Genomic DNA, 24,537 nt, shown 5'->3' with positions numbered 1-24,537 from the left:
GCCGACTGAAAGTCAATACATCAATAGCAGTGTTAGTCATACATAAAGCCCAGACTACAGAAAGTGTAGCAGTGAATACAAAGTATGTTGCATACGACGGGTGTTGCTTGTCGCCTAGGGGGCAACAGCATAGCTTGTAGTTCCTTGGTCTTTTCTTTACTATGAATATGAAAACAATCACAGTTTGCCCAGTACTTGCACCTTTAACTTCCAGTGGCTCAAGATGATGAACTGCATGCTTGAATACCTTCCCAGCTTAAACTTCTACTATCCGAACAACACCATCCTTACCTGGATAGGTCATAAGCATACGTCCAAGTGGCCACTGTGCAATTGCTGTGTGCTCATCCATCACAAGCACGATGTCTCCTTTCTTAGCGTTACACTGTTGTAGCAACCACATCACCTGGATGCCCAGCTTGGAAACAATCTCTTTCAGCTAACGTTTCCATACCTGATCTACGATACGTTGCACAAACTCCCAGCACTTCCTCGGGTGAACTTGAGTAATTGTAGATGTGTTGGCTTCAGCAGCAATAGTTGCCCTAGCATGGCCAGTGAGAAAGTGTTGTGGCAATAGCAGCTGAAGGTCTTCTTGCAGCAGTCGTTTCATTGCCTTGGCCCTTACCTAGAACACACCACCAAAGTGTGGTACACTTGGTGGCTTGAAGTACCAGGTAATGTCGCAGTATGACCTTTCTGCTGCTAGTCTGGAGTAGTTGAGAAACTTGACAGCTGCTTTTACCTCTTGATCAGCAACAAGAAAATTGGTACCGTTGTCCGATTGCATCTCTTGTGGCACACGACGTCGCATGGTGAATTGGGGTCTAAGAGCCAGGTGAAAACCGTCGTTGTCCAGAGATAACCTCGAAATGACAAGCTCTAGTCAGCAGCATGTAAACACACATACATATCTCTTTGAGTTGTGACCGATCTCGACCCTGGCGTGCATAGAACGGGACGACATAGCCGGCACCAACTATGGCAGATGACTGTTGTGGTCCAGTTGTCTTGAAGTCAAGAAGTCGTGGCATTGCTGGTGTTGCTGTTTTGATATGGCCCTTGCGGCAAAGAACGCACTTGGCCCGATGCCTCCAGGTGGCCTGCATCACTGGAGAGAAGCCACTCACCCGGCACAAGCCTCCACGAGTGCTGTGTGCTCCTCATCGTGAAGTGATACCTTTCCCAGTGTACGTCAACAGGCGTGTTGATGTGTTCGACGACAAAGTGCAGTGGATCCATGCTTTGAGGGGGGCTGGATCACTGGAGAGAAGCCAATCTTATCATCTTGCGAGAGCAGTAGCGAGTGCGTGAGCAGTTCAGCTCCTTCTCTGCATGATCAAGTTGCTACAGACCTTGCAAGCTGATTCCATACACCACTGCCACAGGTTATGTCTGTCAGCTAGCTACAGCAACAATATCCTCTTCATGAATGTTTAAAAAATTAATATTTTCTCGGGTCAAAATCAGCTCCCGAATGTCTACAAGTACAATACAGCATGATCGCATGTGCATGGACAGGATCCGACTGTGATGCAGCTCTCCTGGAAGGAAGCAAAGTTCTTCTGTCGCCAATGCCATCGCTTGCCAGTGTCACTCCAGAAAAAATAAATTTCAATTTCAGCAGCTACGAATTCAATGCATACCACTTCGCCTCCACCAAGACTACAGGGCATCTGATTTGACAAGGCATATCAGTAGGACTTGGAGAAGTCACAGTAACAGTTTGCAAGATCACTAGCAACAAGTGTCAAAACAAACATAGATATTTAGAAAACCATACCGTCTCCTCTCCTAACATGTCGAAAACAACAATTACATTTCCGAAAATGGACGATGAACATGAAAGCTCCTCCGCGTAAAAGGCGATTATAAACGTAAACGTCAAACTACAACATCGATGCCACCTCGATCGTTCGATCCGAGATTCGCCTGCCCATCCTAGGATGGGCATTGGCCACCCTGCCCATCTTAGGATGGGCAGAATCGACGGACGGGCCGGAACACACATACTACTTCCGTCACTAGGTCCCAAATCTCTTTTTCTCTGGCCTTGCCTTCTGCCCACACTAAAGCTGGTTTTTCTCGTCTTGGCTACATAGGTTCTGATCGGTGGAATATGCTGCCTTCCACTGTTCGCTCTTGTACAGATTATCGCCCATTTGTTCGTTCATGCTTAACCTTTCTAGGGGCTCCCGTAAGAAGACCATAGGTCTGTGGGAAACACCCTAGTAAAATAAATAAAATAATAATAATAATAATAATTAAACGGCCCCTCACTATTATTATTATTATTATTATTATTATTATTATTATTATTATTATCGCTGGCTACAAGCGAGGGTCCCTGGTTCGATTCCTGGTGGTGACAGTCAATTTTTTCTTCAGACTTTTCCCGTTTGTCTCTTTCCCTCAAGCCAGTTAATATGTTATGACTTGGGGCTCCCCGCGTGCTAGTTTGTACGTGAAGTGTGTGGGTTACAGTGAGGGCTGCGTCCCACCCGCCTGTGTGGATTCACAGGAAGTGTGAGTTACGAAGTCTGAAGAAAATGTTGAACGGCCTCTGCTGAGATGACGACTACACCATAGCTCAGTGGTTAGAGCATCGCTGGCTACAAGCGAGGGTCCCTGGTTCGATTCCTGGTGGTGACAGTCAATTTTTTCTTCAGACTTTTCCCGTTTGTCTCTTTCCCTCAAGCCAGTTAATATTATTATTATTATTATTATTATTATTTTATTTATTTTACTAGGGTGTTTCCCACAGACCTATGGTCTTCTTACGGCTAAAAAAGACGTCATTTTACAACAAGCCAAATCACCTCGTACCAAGAGTACATAACTACAAAAAAAAATGTACACAGTAGTTATGTACTAGACTCTTGCTCGTACTTGTAGATCTACCACTCTTGCTTGTAGAGGGGACGGTTTCAAATAGTTTCAAATAGGACACAGGTTGCAAACCGGAATGGACTCGATATTTTTTTTTCCGCACCGTATTATCCTTATTTGCATGCGTACTACAGCTGTGTACAACTAGATTAATTTTCCATGATAAATAAATACAGTATACTACGAGGTGATTTGGCTTTTTTTAACATTTGCCATTTTTTAACAAATGTGTAAAATTTGCTTTTCTTCTGGCTGTTTCTCTGCTCCGGATGGCTGTATCGAAACATGGGTGGTGGCAAATGAGAGCCAGTTTATCGTAGATCAACATTGACCAGAAAATTTGGTGCATATAATTTAATTCTCCCTGCTACGTCGGTATAACTAGTGGTGGGTGCTTTGCCATTTTGTGTAAAATGTGTAAAATGAGCCCCTGAATGGACGAGGAGGGCAGTGAATTGCTTCCGCAGGGCCTTTGGACGACTTCAGGCCGTCTTGCCATCACTAAAGACAGTAATGAAGAACAGTAGGTCACGGAATACACTCTGTGAGAACGAAAACTTGGCTGCTATGCTATGCTACCTATCCAATTCCACCGTATAACACAGCCACTAGTTACAAATACAAAAACACGGCTTTCGCAGCATACAATGCAGTTCACTCCTCTGTTGACAGATTAATTTTCATCCACTAGCAATCCTTGAAGTGATATCTATCAACTTCAGAACATTGATGACCGAATATCCCAGTTTGTGATGCCATTAATTAACAAATTTGTTAAAAAATGACACACCAATTATTTGAATCCTGAGAATACTATGAAAGTAGGATATGATTCAAGACACTTTCCAAAGTGGGATCATTCCCATTTTTTGGACACAACGGGCATGAAGGATAGCACTTCCACTTGCAACAATTCATTTGGACGTAGCTTGTCTAGAAGTGACTGAAAAAACGTCATTTTACAACCATGTTAAAAAAAGCCAAATCACCTCGTAGTAATCAATCAGTAAAATCCAGGGAGTAGTAAAATACTACTCCCTGGTAAAATCCAAAGAAACCGCTAAATGGACTCGATATTCACTTTCTCTCTTGGTATTTTGCAGGGAGTCGTATTTTACGACTCCCTGGTATTTTGATTAGAAAACATATGTCACAGTGAGACTACGATGTGTTATACACATGTACTCCGAGCCAAAATTGCATGGCTCTGCGATGACCAGAAGCGCCATACCAAGCAGGTGAGTTTTTGACGTGTTGCTTCGCACTGCGACTTGAGTTTTACGACTTTCGAAAATCAACTTCTTGTCGCAGGTAAACAGCGGCTCGCCTCTCGCCAATAAAACTAATGGAAGCACACACAAGTCTTATTGTTATTCTGTACTGGCCGTCGTGGAGCGATAGCAATTACCTAATTTCAGACCCAGAGTGAATTTGACGTGCACTCTAAAACGTGTCCGGTTTGGAGCCACCTCTGATTTGAACTTTTTTGAAGCGAAAAATTGGGCAACTTGGAGGCAATGGGTCAACACAAAGGAGTGGCTCAGTTCGATTGACTCTGGCCCCAGAGCAAACTTCAACATGCCAGTTTCCTTCCACAAACATATTTCGAGTGAAAAATCAACGCTGATGATCGGTTTGGGTCTATACAAATTTGGCTGTCAAAGCGTCCCGGTATCGAGCCGTCCCCTCTACGAGTAGATCTACATTGTTGTGTGTCGACTACATACCCTCACATGGTACAGAAACTTGTACTCTTGTACTCTTGTACTCTTGTACACCTAGGCACACAGCGGCCCAGCGGACCTCCCTTCAACTTTTTCAAGCTACATGTACGAGTACATGCTCTGTATACATGTACTGCATGTCTTTCGCGCCAGCGTACACAGTGGACTGAGTGGCACATGTAGGCTCTACGTATGGACGTAACTCGTTAGTACTCGTACCATAGTATCTAGTAGAGTGCAGGTGTAGGTGTAGATTCTGTGTTGCTGCATATGCGCGCATGGACGTCAGCAGGAGTGCAAACCGTGAACAAGAAACAGTGATGCGAGAAGCACTCAACTGACTGCATGCACTCTTCTCTCCCGGCTTTTTTTGTTGTTTCGTAGTGGAAGAGCGGGCAGTTCCCCAAATTCACACCTGTGTGTCACAGTTTTATTGTGTGTCAATGGAGCCGTAAGATCGTAAAGCACAGAATGTCCATTTGAGTGGTTTAGGGCTGAAGCAACTGTGCGGAATAAACTAGGGCTGCACCGTATTTGGAACGACTCCTGTGAAGACTAGCTGCAAAAGTGCTCCGGAGTCGGGTGGCCGTATTTAGTGATTTTGTCTCTAGTGTGTGTTAGCAACTCGACGAAGTCGCATGGTTCGCCGGTGGCCGATCTTAGTGTTCGAAATCAGTCGGAGCGGAGGCGGAGTACGTTTGCGGACGGCAAAGTGGAGAAGGTAAAGGAATACGTTCCAAGTTCACTTTTGGAAATTTGGCTGCGTTGAAAAGGGAAGGCAATGCAAAGCCTGAAAATACCTTCCGATTCCATATAGAGTCATGGCATGCGTGAGCTATGGTCAACATGGAGGTTACAATCTTATGCGAGCTGGGTTATGATGCCCAAACCCGTGACCCCACGGAGACTGCCTCGGCTCCGAAGAAGAAGAAAAAGAAGAACGAAACACACTTCAAACGGTAGTTTTATTCCCGTAGCTATGCAGAAGACGTTACTTCAGTAACGTCTGGCGCTAGCCAGGGTCCACACAGCTTCAATTTGGTATTTGTGTGTTTGTTTGTTTGTTTGTGTCACGCCTGGCGCTATCCGTATCTGACGGCAAAAAAAGCATAGGGATGTTATAAATTTTTCAATTCTCCTATTTTTCAGGCATATGCTGGGATTCGAACCCGCACTATCGCCCTACATGCATTCCCCCATACACTTCGCATTCATACCCATTCTTCCAAGTTGCTTCACGTTATGATCTTGCGTTTAAAAGCCCTATTTGAATATTGCGGGCAGCTGTATGTGGCCAACTGTGTTTGATGGTACGGTACGGTACGGGAGACGGTGTCGTACCTCGATCGTACCTGTCCCGTACCTATTCCCTACCGTGCCGTGCCATCAAAGACGGATGGCCACAATGCATATTCAAATAGAGGTTTCAAATGCAAGATCACAATGTGAAGCAACTTGGAAGAATTAGTATGTATGCGAAGTGTATCGGGGGATGCATGCAGGGCGCGCGATAGTGCGGGTTCGAATCCCAGGTTATGTCTAAAAAAAGGAATTTTTTAAAGAATTTATAACATCCCTATGCTTTTTTTTGTCTAGGTCATCAAGGCAAAAAAGCATAGCGTAGGGCCCTGAGCTTCCAAGCTCTCTCGTTTCAACATTGCCGTCCACAATTGCTGTGCAGCACAATGGCATCAAATGAAGTAAAGCAATTCCGGGTTTCGAATAGTTTTGAAGTACTTCAACGAAGTACACGTACATGTGCTTGCATAAGAGTAAGCAACTGGAAAAATGTGACCCCAAATCCAATTATTAGTTTGAGTAATTTGAGAAGTGAACCTGTGAAGGTGTGCGTGAGCAGAAACATTTGAGTGTCATCACCAGAGCTCGAACCAGGACCACCACTGTGCTATATAAGGCAGTGGTGCTCAACCACTGCTATAACTGTGGTGCAGTCATGTTACCTTGAGTCTGTGGGGACTGCAATATTAAAAATTAATATGAATACAAGTTAATAATAAGAACGAGAGAGCTTGGAAGCTCAGGGCGTACGCTCTGCTTTTTTGCCTTGATGACCTAGACAAAAAAAAGGCATAGAGATGTTATAAATTCTTACAAATTTCTCCTTTTTTTAACCCTCTCAGTGCCACAGGCGACTTTAGTCGCCCAGAATGAGTATGCATCCGTTCAAAATTTGAAGAGGGGCATTGCCCTAGGCGCTGGCGGACAATGCTTGGAAAAGTAGCGTTTTCTGCTCGTATTCTGCCCCAATCTGCTCATATTCTGCCCCAATCTGCTCGTATTCTGCCGGATTCTCACGTGCTTGTGAACACAATGGAGCCGTAAATAGGCGCCAGCAGCCCTCTCCGCACTTCGTAGCTGGTTCTGCAGAGTACCTGCTCCTTCTTCTGCACTTTTCTGCCGAGAGTTCTGCTCATTCTGCTCCTTTTCGAAAATAAACCATATTCTGCTCGAAATTCTGCCGGCATTATCCGCCATGGCCTACAGTGCCCTGTGATGTATGAAGGAAATTAATAGAGGGGTTCTGCACAACGAATTTCGTCTCTGCTGATGACGACAAATGTGAATAAATTTAAGGCGCGAAAATTCAAACGCCGGTAGGTTCTGCAGGACGAAACCTTGCTGCGCAATTTTCGTTGCTTTTTCAATGCTGCTTTTCCACTGATTCTTTTCTGACTTGTGTTTCCGGAGCGAAAGCACTTGTTTGAGTTGTGAAGCAATGTCCGTGGCGTGGGTGTATGAGATGGCGGTGGATATAGGAGATGATTACGAGGAGCTGTTGTGTTGTTTCCTCCTACTGGAATACGATGACGGAGACCTCGAGCAGGATGAATTGTTGTTTCTGGTCACCAGAACTGGCGCTTGCACGACAGGAGTCTGCAGCAGATCCACACCATCATCTTCCATCACCATACATTATTATTATTATACGCTGTCCAAGACCTTCCATAGTAAGCTGAAGCTACCACACTGAACGACGTGCCACGGAGATAGAAACTAAAATCGACTCAGATCAAAGCAAGACTGTACGTAGAAAAGGTATCCGAAGTGAAGCAAAAGGGCAACGGAATTTTTTTAGCTGAACATTCGAGTTTCGCGCCAACTTCGATGAATATTCATCCACTTTTTCGCTGCGCGCTCATGGTGACGAAAAAATGCAACGAAATTCGTTATGCAGAACCTCTCTAATAACATGTTTGAACGGTGTCAGTTTTTTGACCACCAGACACGTCCGTATATAAGTGCGTACTTTAAATTCTTTCGAATTTAGTGGCCACACGCTATGTATGGTGTCATTCAGCTTTATTCCCGTAGCTATGCAGAAGACGTTACTTCAGTAACGTCTGGCGCTAGCCAGGGTCCACACAGCTTTAATTTGGTGTTTGTTTGTGTGTTTGTTTGTGTCACGCCTGGCGCTATCCGTATCTGACGGCAAAAAAAGCATAGGATGTTATAATTTTTTGAATTCTCCTATTTTTTTTCTGGCATATCCTGGGATTCGAACCCGCACTATCGCCCTACATGCATTCCCCCATACACTTCGCATTCATACCCATTCTTCCAAGTTGCTTCATGTTATTATCTTGCGTTTGAAAGCCCTATTTGAATATTGCGGGCACCTGTATGTGGCCAGCTGTGTTTGATGGTACTGTACGGTACGGGAGACGGTGTCGTATTACCCTCGATAGTACCTGTCCCGTTCCTATCCCCTACCGTACCGTGCCATCAAAGATGGCTGGCCACAATGCATATTCAAATACGGCTTTAAAATGCAAGATCACAATGTGAAACAACTTGGAAGAATTAGTATGTATGCGAAGTGTATCGGGGGATGCATGCAGGGCGGGCGATAGTGCGGGTTCGAATCCCAGGTTATGTCTTTAAAAAAGGATTTTTTTAAAGAATTTATAACATCCCTATGCTTTTTTTTGTCTAGGTCATCAAGGCAAAAAAGCATAGCGTAGGGCCCTGAGCTTCCAAGCTCTCACGTATATGTATGGTGTCATTCAGCTATATGTATGGTGTCATTCAGCTATATGTATGGCGTCATTCAGCTATATATGGTGTCATTCAGCAATATACATGAATGGTGTCATTCAGCTTCTTTTCACAACTACATGTATATGTAGTGCATGATGACACTGCACTGGCAGTACGAAGCCTCAACAGGTTGCAAGCTCAGAGCGAAGGTCAAACTACAGTCCATTGAGAAAAAGATGAGCGCTGGCTCTGGAGAGCTCCCGCATTTGGCAACTTTGTGGTACACTGTGCAGTGCCGCGAGATTCGAAACTTGAAAAGGATCCAAAAAGGTACCTCAACTGGGGTTCGAACCGCAAATGTACTGTTCTGCAAGTGGAATGAACGGCCTGTACTGGATTATCATGGTTTTCCCCCAATTCAGCGCTTCGGGGGCAAAACCTGGCCGAAATTCTTGTTATGGCTTGCTTTTTGGAGAAGTAGACTTCAAAAACACAATTGGAAGAGCATTCCATGGGGGATTGCCAAAAATTGTGACGAAAACTCAAAATTTGACCCGTTAATGGCCAAAAGCTATGATATCATCTTTTTCTGAATGGACTGTAGGCAACTTTTGTATAACTTCAGTCTTGCTTCTCAACTTTTAACCATTGGAATTTCAGCCCTCACCAACGCTGTACAAAGCGTCACTGGCCCGTTTCTCAACGGTCGCGCAAATCGACCAATCAGCGTACAGCTAATGTACCAAAATTCTCAAACTTACCGTAATTCCTTGGTTCATACGGTGTAGTTTCCAGAGATTTTTTATGGGCCAACGTCTTCTTTCGATAGATACCAACAGATCGTCCGCTTCGAATTTTTCGATTTGATTGCCGTTTGGCCGAAAATTACCTCCGAAACCGGCCTCCACTCGTTTCACTTCAAGGCTTTCCAGGTGGACGGCATCGCAATTCGGAAGCGGAGAAAGGATAGCCAGTGAAAAAAGAAAAACAACGACGTATTGGTTGTCGAAATCGACCAAGAAATGAATTCAATAGACCTGTTTCCGTGCTGCGCCCTCGCGGCCCGCGCGAGTGCGAAAGGGATTCTTTCTCGACAAAACAAACAACTACTAGTAGTACGCGCAGTACACTGACATCACTGCACTGGCTGTATATACCTTAGGAATATCCTGTTCATTTCCAAGGCATGATTGTCGCTAGTGGGAGAACTCAGCCACCTGAAGCTTTCATAAAGGAAGAAGTAGTAGGTGAATGAGTTCGCCAGAAAATGGAACGACAAGAAAATAGATACTGTTGCTTTCCGGGGCGCTCATGAGACGACGGCAAGATAGGACTGAAACGATCGACAGTCTGCCTCGACGCAAAAGAAACTCTTCTAGGAGGAGCTCGACGTGCTGTAGAGTTTGCAGTATTCTGCTGGAAGAAGACAAGAGAACTAAACTCAGACTACAGCGTGGAGCTGAAGCACGAGCGAAGCAAAAGCTGAAGCAAAAGCTGAGCGAGTTCGAAGAAATGGGGAAACACAGGAAAATGAGTGGGCGACATGATCTTTAGCTCGCGAGCTCGAAGCTCGCGCTGAGACACGCGGTGGGCACGTGCGCCTACGGGTAGCGCGGCCAGCCACCATGTTTTCAAAATGGAGGTCGACGCTTTTGAAATCCGTGTAGACGATGGTGAGGGCTGAATTTGTTAACGTTTTGCATGTGTATCAATACCATCAAGACAAAGTTGCCAAGAATTCTGATGTGCGGCTTATACACAGGATCCCAACAAAAATACGAATTTTATACCCGAAAGGGGGGGGGGGGGTGCGGCTTGGACCTTGTGAAATTAACACACCAGAAAATACGGTAAATTAATAATCAAACTACAGGAAAATACTGTGTTGTTAGCGACGATTTTGCTGTTTGTTTGTCCAACCAGATGCATCCAACCATGGCGTCTTGTCGCGTACTAATGCTCTCTGTGGCGCTGGCATTGGTATTGGTACCAGCTCCCGCATACAGCTTGGAGACCGCTCCCGCATACAGCTTGGAGACCGTTATTGAATATAGTGAGTTAAGACTGAGGTGTATATTCCTGTATGTGTGTGTGGGGGGAGGGGGGGGGGAGTGTCATGTGGCACGGGTGTGTGTGAATGTGTATATATTATGTGTGTGTGTGTGTGTGTGTGTGCGTGCGCGTGTGTGTGTGTGTGTGTGTGTGTGTGTGTGTGTGTGTGTGTGTTGTGAAAAATAGGGATTCGCTGGCCAGAAAAAGTCACTTCAATCAGCTGTGTGGTGGATACCAGGCTAAAATTAGTGGTGGTCTATTCATCAGCCTTGCAAGCTGTTGAATGGTGTTATCCCAGCAAAAGTTGCTATGTGTAACAAAGCTGTTCACTATCATCGCTTCCACGATGGGCATGTCTTTGTCTGAGTGTGTGTTGTGTGTTGTGTGTGTTATATGTCCCATATGGTGCAGTGGTATGTGCAGTCGATTTCCAATTGAGAGGTTGAGGGTTCAATTCCCGACGATTATGGTCACACACGCCTTTCTTCTCTTTCTCATTCTCCTAGCTCTTCTTTCATTCTCCTGGGTGGTTACCAACAGCCAGTGTATGCCGGAGTATGTGGCGTGGTGTGTGTGTGTGTGTAATAAAAAAAGAACGAAAAAATGAAAAATAGGGATTCACTGGCCAGAAAAAAGCCGCCTCAATCAGCTGTGTGGTGGATACCAGGCTAAAATTAGTGACGGTCAATTCATCAGCCTTGCAACCCGTTGAATGGTGTTATCCCAGCCCAAATTGTTATTATTATTATTTGACACAATCTCATAGCATGTGACAAGCATAGCTAATGCAGGGACAGAATTCCCTGAGACAAGGGCGTTGAGCCAGCTATGTCTAACATAGCTGTTCGCTATCATCGCTTCTGCGATGGACAGGTCTGAGGTGTGTGTGTGTGTGTGTGTGTGTGTGTGTGTGTGTGTGTGTGTGTGTGTGTGTGTGTGTGTGTGTGTGTGTGTGTGTGTGTGAATCCCTACTTTTTGGTCTTTTTTGTGTGTGCGGGAAAAAAGACTAAAAAGTAGGGATTCACTGGCCAGAAAAAGCCACTTCATAGCTGTGTGGTATAGACCAGGCTGAATAGTGGCGGTCAATTCTTCAGCCTTGCAAGCTGTTGAATGTGTAGCAAGAAGGACCCATGAGTGTGTGTGATCTCCAGTAGCCTAATCGGTAGGGCACTGTCCCGGAAAGACGGGTGCTGGGTTCGAATCCCGCTCCCAGCACAAGTTGGTATGGCTTCTGCTGTAGCATAGCTATCATCGCCTCCGGCGATGGGCGTCCAATGGTGTGTATGTGTGTGTGTGTGTGTATGTGCATGTATGTGTTGGCGGAAATTAAGGAAACTTCTTCATTTGTTATCGTAATACATCATTAATTTTATGACCTGGAGTACTCGCCAGAGCGACATGGCAGGGTGCTGCACCTTCCTTTTTGACCGCTCCCCTATCAAAATGAATGCACCCCCTCAGAGTGCGAGCACCACCGTCTTATATGCATGATGACTCTGATGAGTACGCATCATGTAGTACTACAGCATTATAACTAATTTACCGTATTTCCGCGCATATAAAGCCATGGCGTTATATCCAAATATAAGGCCACCCTCACTTATAAAGCCATGGTGTTATAAGTGAACAAAATTCAATGTGGAGGAAGTTGCATCTGGCGTTAAAGGTGAGTTCAATTCTTTCAGTGAACCTACAGTAGCGGTGATTCTCTCTGCATGTACCCATCCCCACTGTCACATGCCATACCGCCACCGCACCTTCACACAAGTTTGTATGCCACCTTGTACAGAATAGGCTCACAATTTGAATTTTTCAGGGAAAATTGAAAATACATGGATGCTCGACATGAACGTGCAACGGCACCATACGAGTACTCGAAGTTCATACTCTGCTGATTTTTTGCATGTACGCGTCTCTCACTTTTAGCGCCATGGCGTTAAAACCGAGGCCATTTTCTCCAAAAATTTGGTCCAAAACAGGGCTGTTTTACCTATAACGCCATGGCTTTATATGCACGGAAATACGGTATACGGTATGAGTTCTTTTTATACAATCGACGTGTCGGGTGTTCTTATGCCTGCCTTGGAAAGGCTCTGAATCAACAAAAGTCAGTCGTGCAGTGAAATCGATTGTGCAAAAGACATACTATGCAGTGAATGTAGTTACTGTCTTTACAACGGTGCGTTCGTTCACAGTGTTGAAGGACGTCCTGCCAACCCACCATTTGAGCCATCTCATTTATCAATTTGAATGCCGACAATGTGGTAGTCGGTATGTTGGCAGGACGCTTCAACACTTGTCCGAACGCATCAAGCAGCACGTCCCATTATCATTGTTGTCCCAGGCTGCCAGGTTAAGCAGGCCGAAGCGTGGGAGACCACGAAAACATCCGCTGCCTATTTCTACACCTAGCACGGCTCACAATTCGGAAACAGAAACACCGACTACTTCCATGGAGAACGAGCAGACTAATCTGGCTCCCCCCTCGGAAACCGGACAACGGCAAGGGAGGCCGCCGGACGGTCGCTCCTCGACAAACCATGTTGCTACAACGGTAAGAGCGGAAGGGGAACAACTTGAAAACAGAGCAGAACCGAGGAGAAGCAAGAGACTAGCAGAGGCACGACTGAGACAAGTGGAGAACACAAGGCAAGGAGACGCAGGAGGAAGCACAGGCAGGGCACAGAACGAATCAAGGAGAGGGAAGCGGTGTCGCGAGGAGATGGAGACAGATGACGACGAATACGAGTGCGATGGGATGGACGGCGGCATTGGAATGGAGGTGGAGGATGAGAGTAGTGATGAGGAGGAGTTTGATGTTGACAAGAGGAAGTCTGCAGTGTACAAGCATTTGGTGTCCAGTCCAGAATGTCGTATGGTGTTTGACGATTCCTGGTTTAGTGTTATTCGTTGCGCACGTTTCTTCAAGCAATTGCAGGTGTTGGAAGCTGTGTATATTCGTACTCGTGACCCTGTGCTATGTAAACAGAAAGAAAACCGTTGTATCACTCACACTCTTCAAGTAATACACACGCACCATTACATTCATTCACACAGTATCACATTCATCTGCCACTACCTTTCTCACATACACTATATTCACACATTGCAAAGGTGCAAACTTCGCTTTTTGTACTTGTTAGCTGCTGTATTTCTACCTGAAACTATATTAGCTACATGTATATAAGTGTGTGTTTTAGTTATTACATTTTTATGTGACGGCGTTCCACTGATGACAGTCACAAGAAAACGTTATGGAACTTGACTTTCTTCATTTTTGCTGTTGTTATGAGTGCACAATTTATCTTATTTATTGCCATTTTAGTTCTTTTTAATTTTTAATTAAACGGTAGCTCAAACCACTTTGGAGGGGAAAGAAACTTTTACAGAAGAAGTGCTGTTTTCTCTGTTCTAAGTTGTTCTCTAGCATGCATGGACTGCGGAAATGATATTCCTTCAAAATGCATACCGTATTATCTCTAATATAAGCACAGTCTCCAATAATAGCACGTCTCCAATAATAGAACACCTTGGGGCGGCATTCAAAAAATAAAGTGCCCAGTCTCCATTATAAGCACACTGTGTAAATTCATTATCTGTACCGGCGAAAAAAAACCCTGAACTGTGTGCATCATACATGAATTTGGCATGGCAACATGCGAAGCATACATGAAGTAGAAGTTGGTCGGCTGCTTACTGGTGTAGGTGAAAATATCATGATCATGGGGTGGTCGTGTCCCATGGAAGCAGAAAGGTGGTTCTTGACCAGGGAGTTGTACGACTCCTTGTTCTTGACCTGCCCGGTACGCAAACCCATCGGATTTTTTTTGCATCACAAAATGGCGGTAAAATCACAAATCTTTGCGCACTGTAATCCCCATTACTTTTGTTCTGGCTATAGTCTGTCCCTCCAGGAAATCGCGATTCCACGGATGCAACAAATTTCGTGATTTTGACCCAACCCGCGATTTTCAGCAAAATCCGCTATTTTCCGGCGTTTTTTTGTTTTCTGCACTATATCTCACTTTTTTATGCAGTTTTCACACAGTGCTTTTCATGACCCTGTGGGTTAATTGCACAGTATGACTCGTGCTACTCCTGAGCAGATATACTGCTCAAAATAACGATTCTAACGATGCAGCAAATTTCGTGATTTGTTTGGCCCAGATCCGCAATTTTCTGCAAATAATTCCGCAAATTCCTGGCAAGTTCCGCATCTTTCCACACTTTTCGCCACAGTTTTTGTTGTTTCTGCCGCAGCTTCTTGCGCAAGGTTTCGAAGAATTTTTCCGCAAATCAGTAAAATCCTCAGTAACCTTAACCCGTTTCCCAGGCGTTTGTGTAATACCGGTACTACACGCAACCGTGGACGGGCAATTTCAAAAATTCCAAAATTTTCACAAGCAATGGAATGGAACGTATGCATCGATTTCCCACCATTAGGTTTTGCGGGGGCAAGTCCACTACAATCGTTCACACCTTGATACCAACTCTGCATAAAAGGTCATGAACGTTGTGAGGTCATACTCATAAAATGTACTACAGGTGGAATGGACTCGGATGGAGAGCCAAGGATTAATTTGTACTTCGAAGTACAAAAGAAAAATGGACCAAGGAACTACAAGTTACGCTATAATGTCCACTAACACCACCAGTTGCCAGTTAGTGGACATTATAGCGTAACTTTTAGTTCCTTGGTCCATTTTTCTTTTCTACAGGTGGACTCCTGATAATTCGAACCTCGAAATGCCAGGAACAAATTCCTAATTAGGCCATGGTAAAATTTATATTTGATTCTCAAGTCAGCGCACCGATTTTTGGCGGCGCACGGACGCTTTTTTAAAACTTCTATGCATGCATGCATATGTGCGCATTGGCCGGCCGGCCATGCATGATGTACAAATCAGGGAGTAGCACAATACTACTGCCTGGTACAAATACAGCTGCACTGTACAGTCCTGGCGTGCTGTGTGTACTAGTACACACTGCACTGTTTGTACAGTCAGACCTCGTTTATCCGGTCCTCGTTTATCCGGATCCCTCGCCATCCGGAAGAAAATCGCTGGTTACCGATGTGCAGCATATGTCATGCATACAACATAACCGGACCTCGCGATCCGCATACCGGTGCATGATTTTGTGTACAAACTGGTTAAAATGTGTGCAAAAAGCTTCGTCGTATCCGGTTGCATGTGGCTGGCTAGCGCTTGCAAAAGCTAGTAGCAGGGAGTTGTACAAGCAAATGAGGTCCTTGACCTGCTGGGTGTATGCGGACAGCACTCAGTTGCATGCACTTGTCATTTTCCTCACTTGTTTTACATACTGGGCACGCTAGTTGTACTGCATAGGACCTGTCTACATGTATGTACGATGTCACTGCTTTTGACATGTCACATGCGTATACATTGTACATGGCAGTGATAGTGCACGGCTGTTCACACGCAGGCACTTATCAATATGGCGTCGTTCGGTGCGATTTATGATTGTAACGTTGTGCGAATAGTACAAATACGCGATGAGTTTGCGTTTTTGGAAGAAACTCATGTCGATCCTCGCGTGGTTCCACGATTTGGGACGCGAAACCAAGTGAAAAGTTTTGAAAGCGCTCGCGCGAGATACTTGACTTTTCGGCAATTTGAGAAAGAAAGAGGGTGGAAAGGCGTCCTGGCCTGCCCAGCTAGCTGTCTTTCCGCTTCAAACTTGCTCGAACTACTCCTGGCAGTCTGGAGATTGATCTCGCCAGTGATTGTCAGCCTCTGCTTGGCGTGCTCGCGTGTACAACATTCAAGTAAGACATTACGTAATCGTTCAACGCACAATAGGGTAGATATCACAATTTTAAGCTCACTTGGCCGGCTGCTGTCATCTTCTACAATATCCCACATGCCGACTAAGCAATTTACAGCAGGAAGCAGCCTTCTACACTCAGCAGCAACTAAAGGGCCACACCATTTGTCTTCCAAATCAAGAGAAAACAGGCTCCTGACTCGTCGCGCGTATTTAGAAGTTCACGCGCGTATTCTAATGACACTTGGGGAAGACCACCAGGGGATAGTCCTCTACCTGGGAAAATATCGATCTAAGCTGGGGGAAAATCGGGAAGGGCTTCTCGGAGCCGAGTTTGTCAGCGACGACACAAAGAGTATCCCAGAACGAAGCCAAAGTCGCACGACATAGAACAATGTTTCTTGAAGGAAAAGCAGTCATGTGAGGTATGAGCGGATAGCTTGAAACAAGACGCAGATGATCAGCGTGTTCCCCGTGCTGACTAGTCTCCAAAATCCAGGGGAAACCATGGCCTATTCGTGTTCTGACGATTTGAAAATTCAAATTTTCTTGCCATTGAAGCCCAATCGAGACTTTCGGCAGCTATATTATTAAGTGGCGTGAAATCGCACAAAAAAACAGCCGTGAGTGAGACTCGACGTATGCATGCAGTGCAAGTAAATCAGGGAGTAGTAAAATACCGGTATTTTTCTACTCCCTGGCCTGAATTTATGAACATGTGACCATGTACACATGTACATATGTGTGCCCCTATCGGTGCCCCTATCTTTGGGAATAAAAAATTGTGGGGAATAATATAAAAAATCGCTCGTTCGCACCGATTTTCACGGGCTCATGACCTGAGAATCAACTTTATGTTTTACCATGGCCTCATCCGGACATTCTTATATGAACATGTGACCATGTACACATGTACATATGTGTGCCCCTATCGGTGCCCCTATCTTTGGGAATAAAAAATTGTGGGGAATAATATAAAAAATCGCTCGTTCGCACCGATTTTCACGGGCTCATGACCTGAGAATCAACTTTATGTTTTACCATGGCCTCATCCGGACATTCTTATTATCCAAACATGACCTCACAATACAATATGTATGTCAAAATGTGCTCCTGGTCACTCAGAGTTGCGCTATGAGCCTTAGACACAGATTTCAGGGATACTGAACTGACCGGCACAGCCTGCTCGTGCAAACTGAACTGACCAGTCCAGTGTACAATTCCACCTGCATAACGGGTTGTACCTGCCAAGTATAGGGTAACTTGCCCCACAAAAAGGTGACGACCATCGTCTTAGGTGCATACCTCCCAGTCATGATCTTGGACTTCCTGGACAGCTTGTGACCTCCTTCATCCAAGCGTAAAGACCAGATACTAAACAGAAGCAACAACAGCGCCTCCTAGTCCCTTGAGTGCAGCTCTATTGCGCCTGGACGAGATACACCACCCACAGCCACAATTTTCTTCTGTTCAGCACTTTTCCTCAATGCAGAATAATGATCCAAACTTCTTTGTGTTGCTGAAGTTCACAAGGTCATCTTCGTACCCGTTATGCATGGGTGGCACTGCTATGAGATGGGGAAACCCCGTGCACATGTGATCCCCGCTCGAAAATTTCAAAATACAGAAGTGCAGTGTATCCAAACGCATTCCTAACTTCGCCGTTTGGGTATTTTGCATCGCGCCACAAAAAATGACACACCACTAGAAAGTTCTTCTCCTCAGCTTTCCAGCAAGCCATCATTAGTGAGAATTGAGTAAAGAAAACCATTAACCCATTCCGGGTTTTGTGCCGAGATACGAGCCAGAGCACGCTAAAACATGACCGCAGACCAAAAGATCGTTTTTCAGTTTTTTGTTCAAAATTGATCAAACACATCTAATGTTCACTGTCTGAAAGTTTTGGATTGATCTGACATGTCTGAGTGTTGCTACGGCAATCTAAAATTATATTTACAAGGAGGAAAACCTCCTTCTGCCAGCAGAGAGGGATCAACACAATAATGTGGAGCACCATCACACACAAAAGCACAGAGGAGGTTTATTGACTATAGTCGCCTGATGATTGCATTGAGCAAGAAACTCTGAGTTGCGACAAATCTGTAACCTCCGTTGTGCGTTTTGTGTGTAAAATTGTATTTAAAATTGTATACCTGATTTATTATAGCTACAAGGAGGACTAATTTTATTTGTCCATATAAGATTAAAGAACTCTTCCTTTCCTCTCCTCCATGCGCTCTCACAGCCGACTCACTGCTACCCTCGGTAGCCATTACACACACCAACAGCCATACAAGGAAGGATTGCAGGTAGATACTGAAATTCCTCCTGACAGCTGTTTCGCCTTCATAAGGCTCATCAGAGAAGGTGATATTGAATAGGATGATATCAGGTGGAGATGGTCAGATTTATACTACACAACATTGCGCAAGATTACGGGCAAAGTGTGAGAATGAGAAGTTACAATTCTCCAGCAACACAGTGCCAGGGGTTCCAAGAAAATGGCAGGTGAGAAATCCAATCACAAGCTGCTAACCTCTTCAGCAACACAGTGTCAGGGATTCCAAGAAAATGGCAGGTGAGAAATCCAATCACAAGCTGCTAACATTAAATTTCTAACGGCTAGGTGATAGTTTTTTAAAGAATTTTGGCGAGCCAGCAAACAAAGTGAAAGAAAGTCATGTAGAGTAGAGTACTAAGCGTGCAGTGCAGCAAAAGTAAGTTACAAAGAGTGCACACACGCATGAATAGACTGTAGTTACATGTACTTCACACTTGGGCAGTTCGCGAGCCAACCGCGCAGGCATGCAGAGACGCACCACGTCGACTGTCCCCGCAGAGTCCCCTCTGGCGTACTCCCAAGCAACAAATCTCCGCTGGCCGTCACACCTTGCTGCACATCGTATGCGGCCGGACCGACCGCTACCTCGCGCTGTCCCCATTTGCGACTCCGTTGCTCGCTGCCGTTGAACGTCAAGACAACCTGGCCGAGCGTGGCGAAAGTAGAAATGAGAGTCCTAGGATGAATTCGCTCGTCTGCCCCCACAGCTGGGTTGTCGACGAAGACCATGCTTCCACGATAACGACACCGCTCCCTTCCTTCCATTATCAACGCACTCACTGAAGTACCGCTCCACTGGCGCACAGTAGCAATTTCAAATGGTGAACGGTACTATTCGGCCAATAAAATGTAAAGAACTCTTCCTCTCCTCTCCTCCATGCGCTCTCACAGCCGACTCACTGCTACCCTCGGTAGCCATTACACACACCAACAGCCATGGTCTTCGTCGACAACTGAGCTGTGGGGGCAGACGAGCGAATTCCTCCTAGGACTCTCGGCCGGGTTGTCTCGGCATTCAATGGCAGCGAGCAAAGGAGTCGAAATAGGGTCAGCGCGGGGTAGCGGTCGGTCCGGCCGCATACGATGCGCAGCAAGATGTGACGGCCAGCGGAGATTTGTTGCTTGGGAGTACGCCAGAGGGGACTCTGCGGGGACAGTCGACGTGGTGCGTCTCTGCATGCCTGCGCGGTTGGCTGGCGAACTGCCCAAGTGTGAAGTACATGTAACTACAGTCTATTCATGCGTGTGTGCACTCTTTGTAACTTACTTTTGCTGCACTGCACGCTTAGTACTCTACTCTACATGACTTTCTTTCACTTTGTTTGCTGGCTCGCCAAAATTCTTTAAAAACTATCACCTAGCCGTTAGAAATTTAATGTTAGCAGCTTGTGATTGGATTTCTCACCTGCCATTTTCTTGGAATCCCTGACACTGTGTTGCTGGAGAGGTTAGCAGCTTGTGATTGGATTTCTCACCTGCCATTTTCTTGGAATCCCTGACACTGTGTTGCTGGAGAGGTTAGCAGCTTGTGATTGGATTTCTCACCTGCCATTTTCTTGGAACCCCTGGCACTGTGGTGCTGGAGAGGTTAGCAGCTTGTGATTGGATTTCTCACCTGCCATTTTCTTATAACCCCTGGCACTGTGTTGCTGGAGAATTGTAACTTCTCATTCTCACACTTTGCCCGTAATCTTGCGCCCATGTTTTGTAGTATAAATCTGACCATCTCCACCTGATATCATCCTATTCAATACCACCTTCTCTGATGAGCCTTATGCAGGCGAAACAGCTGTCAGGAGGAATTTCAGTATCTACCTGCAACCCTTTCATATAAGATAAGTTTCAAGTAGTCCCCATTCCATTGTTACGTAGATTCACTGATGAATGTAACAAGAAAACAGTTCTGAACCAATCCTCTCTCTCTGTCGACATGTAGGAAATGCTTACAGTAAAATTAGTCCTTGTAGCCATATTAAAACTGGTGTCTCTGACACGCTTGTTTGCCTGCTTTATTGCTGTTAATTGTGTGACATATAGCCAAATGTGTTGTCGAAAAGCAGAAAAGTAGTGCAGAAAACTACACTATAGAGTGTACGAATGACAGGCGAATTGCTACAGGGTTGGCTGACGATGATGATGGTGGAGATTTCACTATTTTTGACATTGACGACCTCTATTGCTGCAAATACGGTGTCGACATTGGTTCAGCAACGTCAGTCACTTTACCCAAAAACAACGAAGACAACCATACCAGTGTGAAATGCCCCAATTCCTCCGTCATCACAGGTCAGTTTGCTTATGACATTAGCCATGAATTTGATTTATTTTTGCTTAGCAGTCTTCCTCTACAAAATGTCAGTTGTGTAGCAGTCTTTGATTTTTGACCAGCACATATTCACCCTTTCAGCGCTGAAGACGTAGACGCCCTTTCATTGATGATGTTATGGCTCACACATGACAGGTTTACGTGGCTCTAGTAAATAAAAAACTAATGAATGTATATACTGTATACTGTAAAAGCCACCATATATAACGAAGTGCCAACTCTAACGAGTTGACGAGGGGAAATCTGTCGCTAAAAATAGAAATCGTTATACAGAAATCGATACATACACTGTCCTATTGAGCGTTGAGAATAAGTGAGAATCGTTACCTTCGGTACACGTAAAACAGTCGATTTTGGGAAATCGTTATATATGCGCCTCGTTAGAATAATGGCTTTTACAGTAGTCTGGTGCAAACGCCCACCCCATTTTGTGCAAGAACTGCTGGCCTCTATGCACTGACCCCATGCACTGTCACCGCTATCGTACGAAAGTGCATCTCACATACCGTAGCGAAGAAGAGCGCTTTGCCACGGTAGACTATGTCCACTTTGCTGGTTTCAAAATGTCTTTGGGCACTAGCTACGAGGTAGCTCGTAGTGATGATTATGATGTTTGTTGTTTTATTTCACAAATCCAAATGGGATTTTCTTCCGAATAACAAGGTAGCGAAGAACATTGCATTGCAGGAACCGAATACTCTTCTGATGGTGTTCCAAGCCATCATTTCCAAACATCACGCAATGAACAAAGGCAGGGTTTTTCTCGAGCACTTCAGAGTTTTAAAAAACAAGTTCGCAACGACTTTGTAGCTGTAGCTTCTGTGACATCCTCCCTGTTCTCTTTGCAACTGCAAAACTGCAACCGGTCAAGTCGTGGAGTGACGCTTATTATGAGGTGAAGTACCATTGCGTTCATCGCGGCGAAGCAAAAATTTCATGATTTGAAAACCAGATAGGTTCTACGACATTACCACATGGAGAACGACTCATACAAAAACGACTCATTTATCGAATGGAAGGAAAGCTCGACCGAAGTTTTTTCTTGGATGAAAGATAAGGGAACACGTTTTTATGTCTACGTTTCTCGTCACCCGGGCGCATACGATTCAGGGGTCTGGAAAACAAACTGTGCTGCACTGTGGGGACCAGCACATGCCCAGTGATGTGCACGCTGGCCTGGCCTGCACGACACATGATATGAGGTCTACAACTTACTAGTTGCTAACTTTGGATGCTATTTTACACGGTGTATTGGTCGATTGTAGTATGACCAAAGGTCTAGTACTTGAAGCAAGTAAACTTATCTTTTCCACCTCTCGCGTACGATTTTAGATTTTCGGGTGACGAGAAATATAGAAATAAAAACGTGTGGCCTAATGAGAATCGCTGTAGCTGAGCCTCCTGGTAAGACATAGGCAGTTTGTACTTCCTCCGCGTCATTAAAATTGTCGCTTCGCACATTGCAATATTTGAGACTTGGCTCGTCTTAGTCAGACTGTCGGAATCGCTGTTTTCTGTGTTCGAACACTGGTGCGACCATTCCTGCGCAATGTCTACTTGTCACTGTGTTAATGGTTCCAACTGCTTCCTATCCAGCATATCCAAGACCCTTCTTGATCAAGTCTGCAAACTCTCCAAGAGGGGTCTACAAGCAACCCTCCTACAGCGTAATCTCGTGCCCACAGCCCCTCTTCTATCCCTGCTCGGTGTCCCCAGCCTACTGCAACTGCTAAATCAAAAGCTTCTGGTCCTAGTTCATCGGTGCCTCCACCACAGAGCCAGCCCCCTGCTTCAGGAGATGTTCGCACGCATAGCTCCAGTTGGCGCCCCCAGCAACATCCGGGCAACTTAAGGGCAGCAGTCCAATCTGCTACGTATGCCTTTTCTCCGCGGTCCCTCCAGGAGACGTTCCAGCCGGTTTGCGGCAAGTGTCCGGTGGAATGCTCTTCCCGTTAGCGTCAGAACTGAGGGTGAAAAGCGAACTTTCCAGGCTCTCACACGTGTACTAGATCTAGAGGTGATTGCAGCGGAGCAATAACTCGATCAGCTACTTTCACATACTGATCGATTTCTTTCTCTCTCTCTCTCCCCCTCCCCCCCCCTCTCTCTCACCCCCCCCCTCTCCCACACTCGTCCTCTATCTCTCTCTCTCTCTCTCTCTTCTCTCTCTCTCTCTCTCTCTCTCTCTCTCTCTCTCTCTCTCTCTCTCTCTCTCTCTCTCTCTCTCTCTCTCTCTCTCTCTCTCTCTCTCTCTCTCTCTCTCTCTCTCTCTCTCTCTCTCTCTCTCTCTCTCTCTCTCTCTCTCTCTCTCTCTCTCTCTCTCTCTCTCTCTCTCTCTCTCTCTCTCTCTCTCTCTCTCTCTCTCCCTCTCTCTCACTCATTTTCTCCCTTTCTTCGTGTGTTCTCTCTGTCATAATTATTATATCTACGGCCCAAGCACGGCCCAAGCTTGATTTTTCATCATTAATCATCTTACACATTTTTTCATAATTTGTTTATCCATACTCCATAAATTCATGCCCCACGTCTCGTGATTCAATCATTTTAATCCGCTTTCATAATTATAACCTTCTGCATGATTTTAATCATTTTATGCATACATTTTCATTCACTCTTCATCATTTTGTCGGAACTAGGTCTCCGGACCTGGTGAGAAGGCACAAATGCCTGTTCACTTGGTGAAGTGAAATAAAATAAACAAACAAACAAACTGAGGCCGTGGTAGCCTCGGACTTTGTCGGAGCTCTCTTCCGCACTAAGCAAATTCATCGCACTCCGCACTATTCCGGCCCAAAGCGTATTTCGTTTTCTGGAGTTCGTGCCGTCCCACATCGTTTGCATGGGCATTTATCAAGACCCCAAGCTCGGGTATAAGAAACCTGGTATCGCTCCTGAATACGAAATGCTTAAGTTGACGATGGCAAGAACAAAGCGGTCTTAAATTCCTAAAATGCGCTACTTGTGTCGCATGTTGCTGCGAAGGTAGCAGGTCTGAAAACACCAACAAAATCAGCGAAGCGCTTGCCAAGGAAAGAAAGTTCAGAACTGCTTACCCTATCCCGCTGGAAGGTCGTTACAGTGTACTGGAAAATACTACCTTGCCTTCATCGCCTGCCGCCTGGAGGCATGGATCGCTTGAAAACGAAGTTTCTTGACCTGAATTTGACCGCGTGTCTTGTTTAGCGTATTGTTGAGTGCTAAAGGGTCTGACTCAAACTAAGATGAAGGCGTCGGCCTTAGCTGGAAGTGCGGCGAAGAGGGAGACCACAAACTAAAGCTTGGCCCGCCGACAATGCTCTGCCTTAATTTCTAGCTGATTTCTTTGCCCTTCGAGTGGACAAAATAAATTCGGAAAAAATCGCTCTGGGAAGCGACAATTTTAATGACGCGGAGGAAGTAGGCATGACAGTCGTTCTCGT

General features: G+C 45.3%; 1 protein-coding gene across 1 annotated transcript in view; it reads left to right on the top strand.

Annotated features, from left to right (window-relative positions):
- Positions 1-4,982: 4,982 nt before the first annotated feature.
- LOC135826815 (uncharacterized) overlaps positions 4,983-24,537 on the top strand; it is a 75,270-nt gene continuing 55,715 nt past the window's right edge. The window contains exons 1-3 of the mRNA XM_065339418.1: positions 4,983-5,334; positions 10,536-10,665; positions 20,830-21,078. Coding sequence (XP_065195490.1) covers positions 10,536-10,665; positions 20,830-21,078 — 379 coding nt within the window. The 5' untranslated portion in view covers positions 4,983-5,334. The remainder of the gene's footprint in view (positions 5,335-10,535; positions 10,666-20,829; positions 21,079-24,537) is intronic.

Source organism: Sycon ciliatum, chromosome 10 (genome assembly GCF_964019385.1).
Source record: "Sycon ciliatum chromosome 10, ocSycCili1.1, whole genome shotgun sequence".
Lineage (NCBI taxonomy): Eukaryota > Metazoa > Porifera > Calcarea > Leucosolenida > Sycettidae > Sycon > Sycon ciliatum.
Note: the sequence above shows the minus strand (reverse complement) of the source record. Positions and strands in the feature narration are given on the sequence as shown.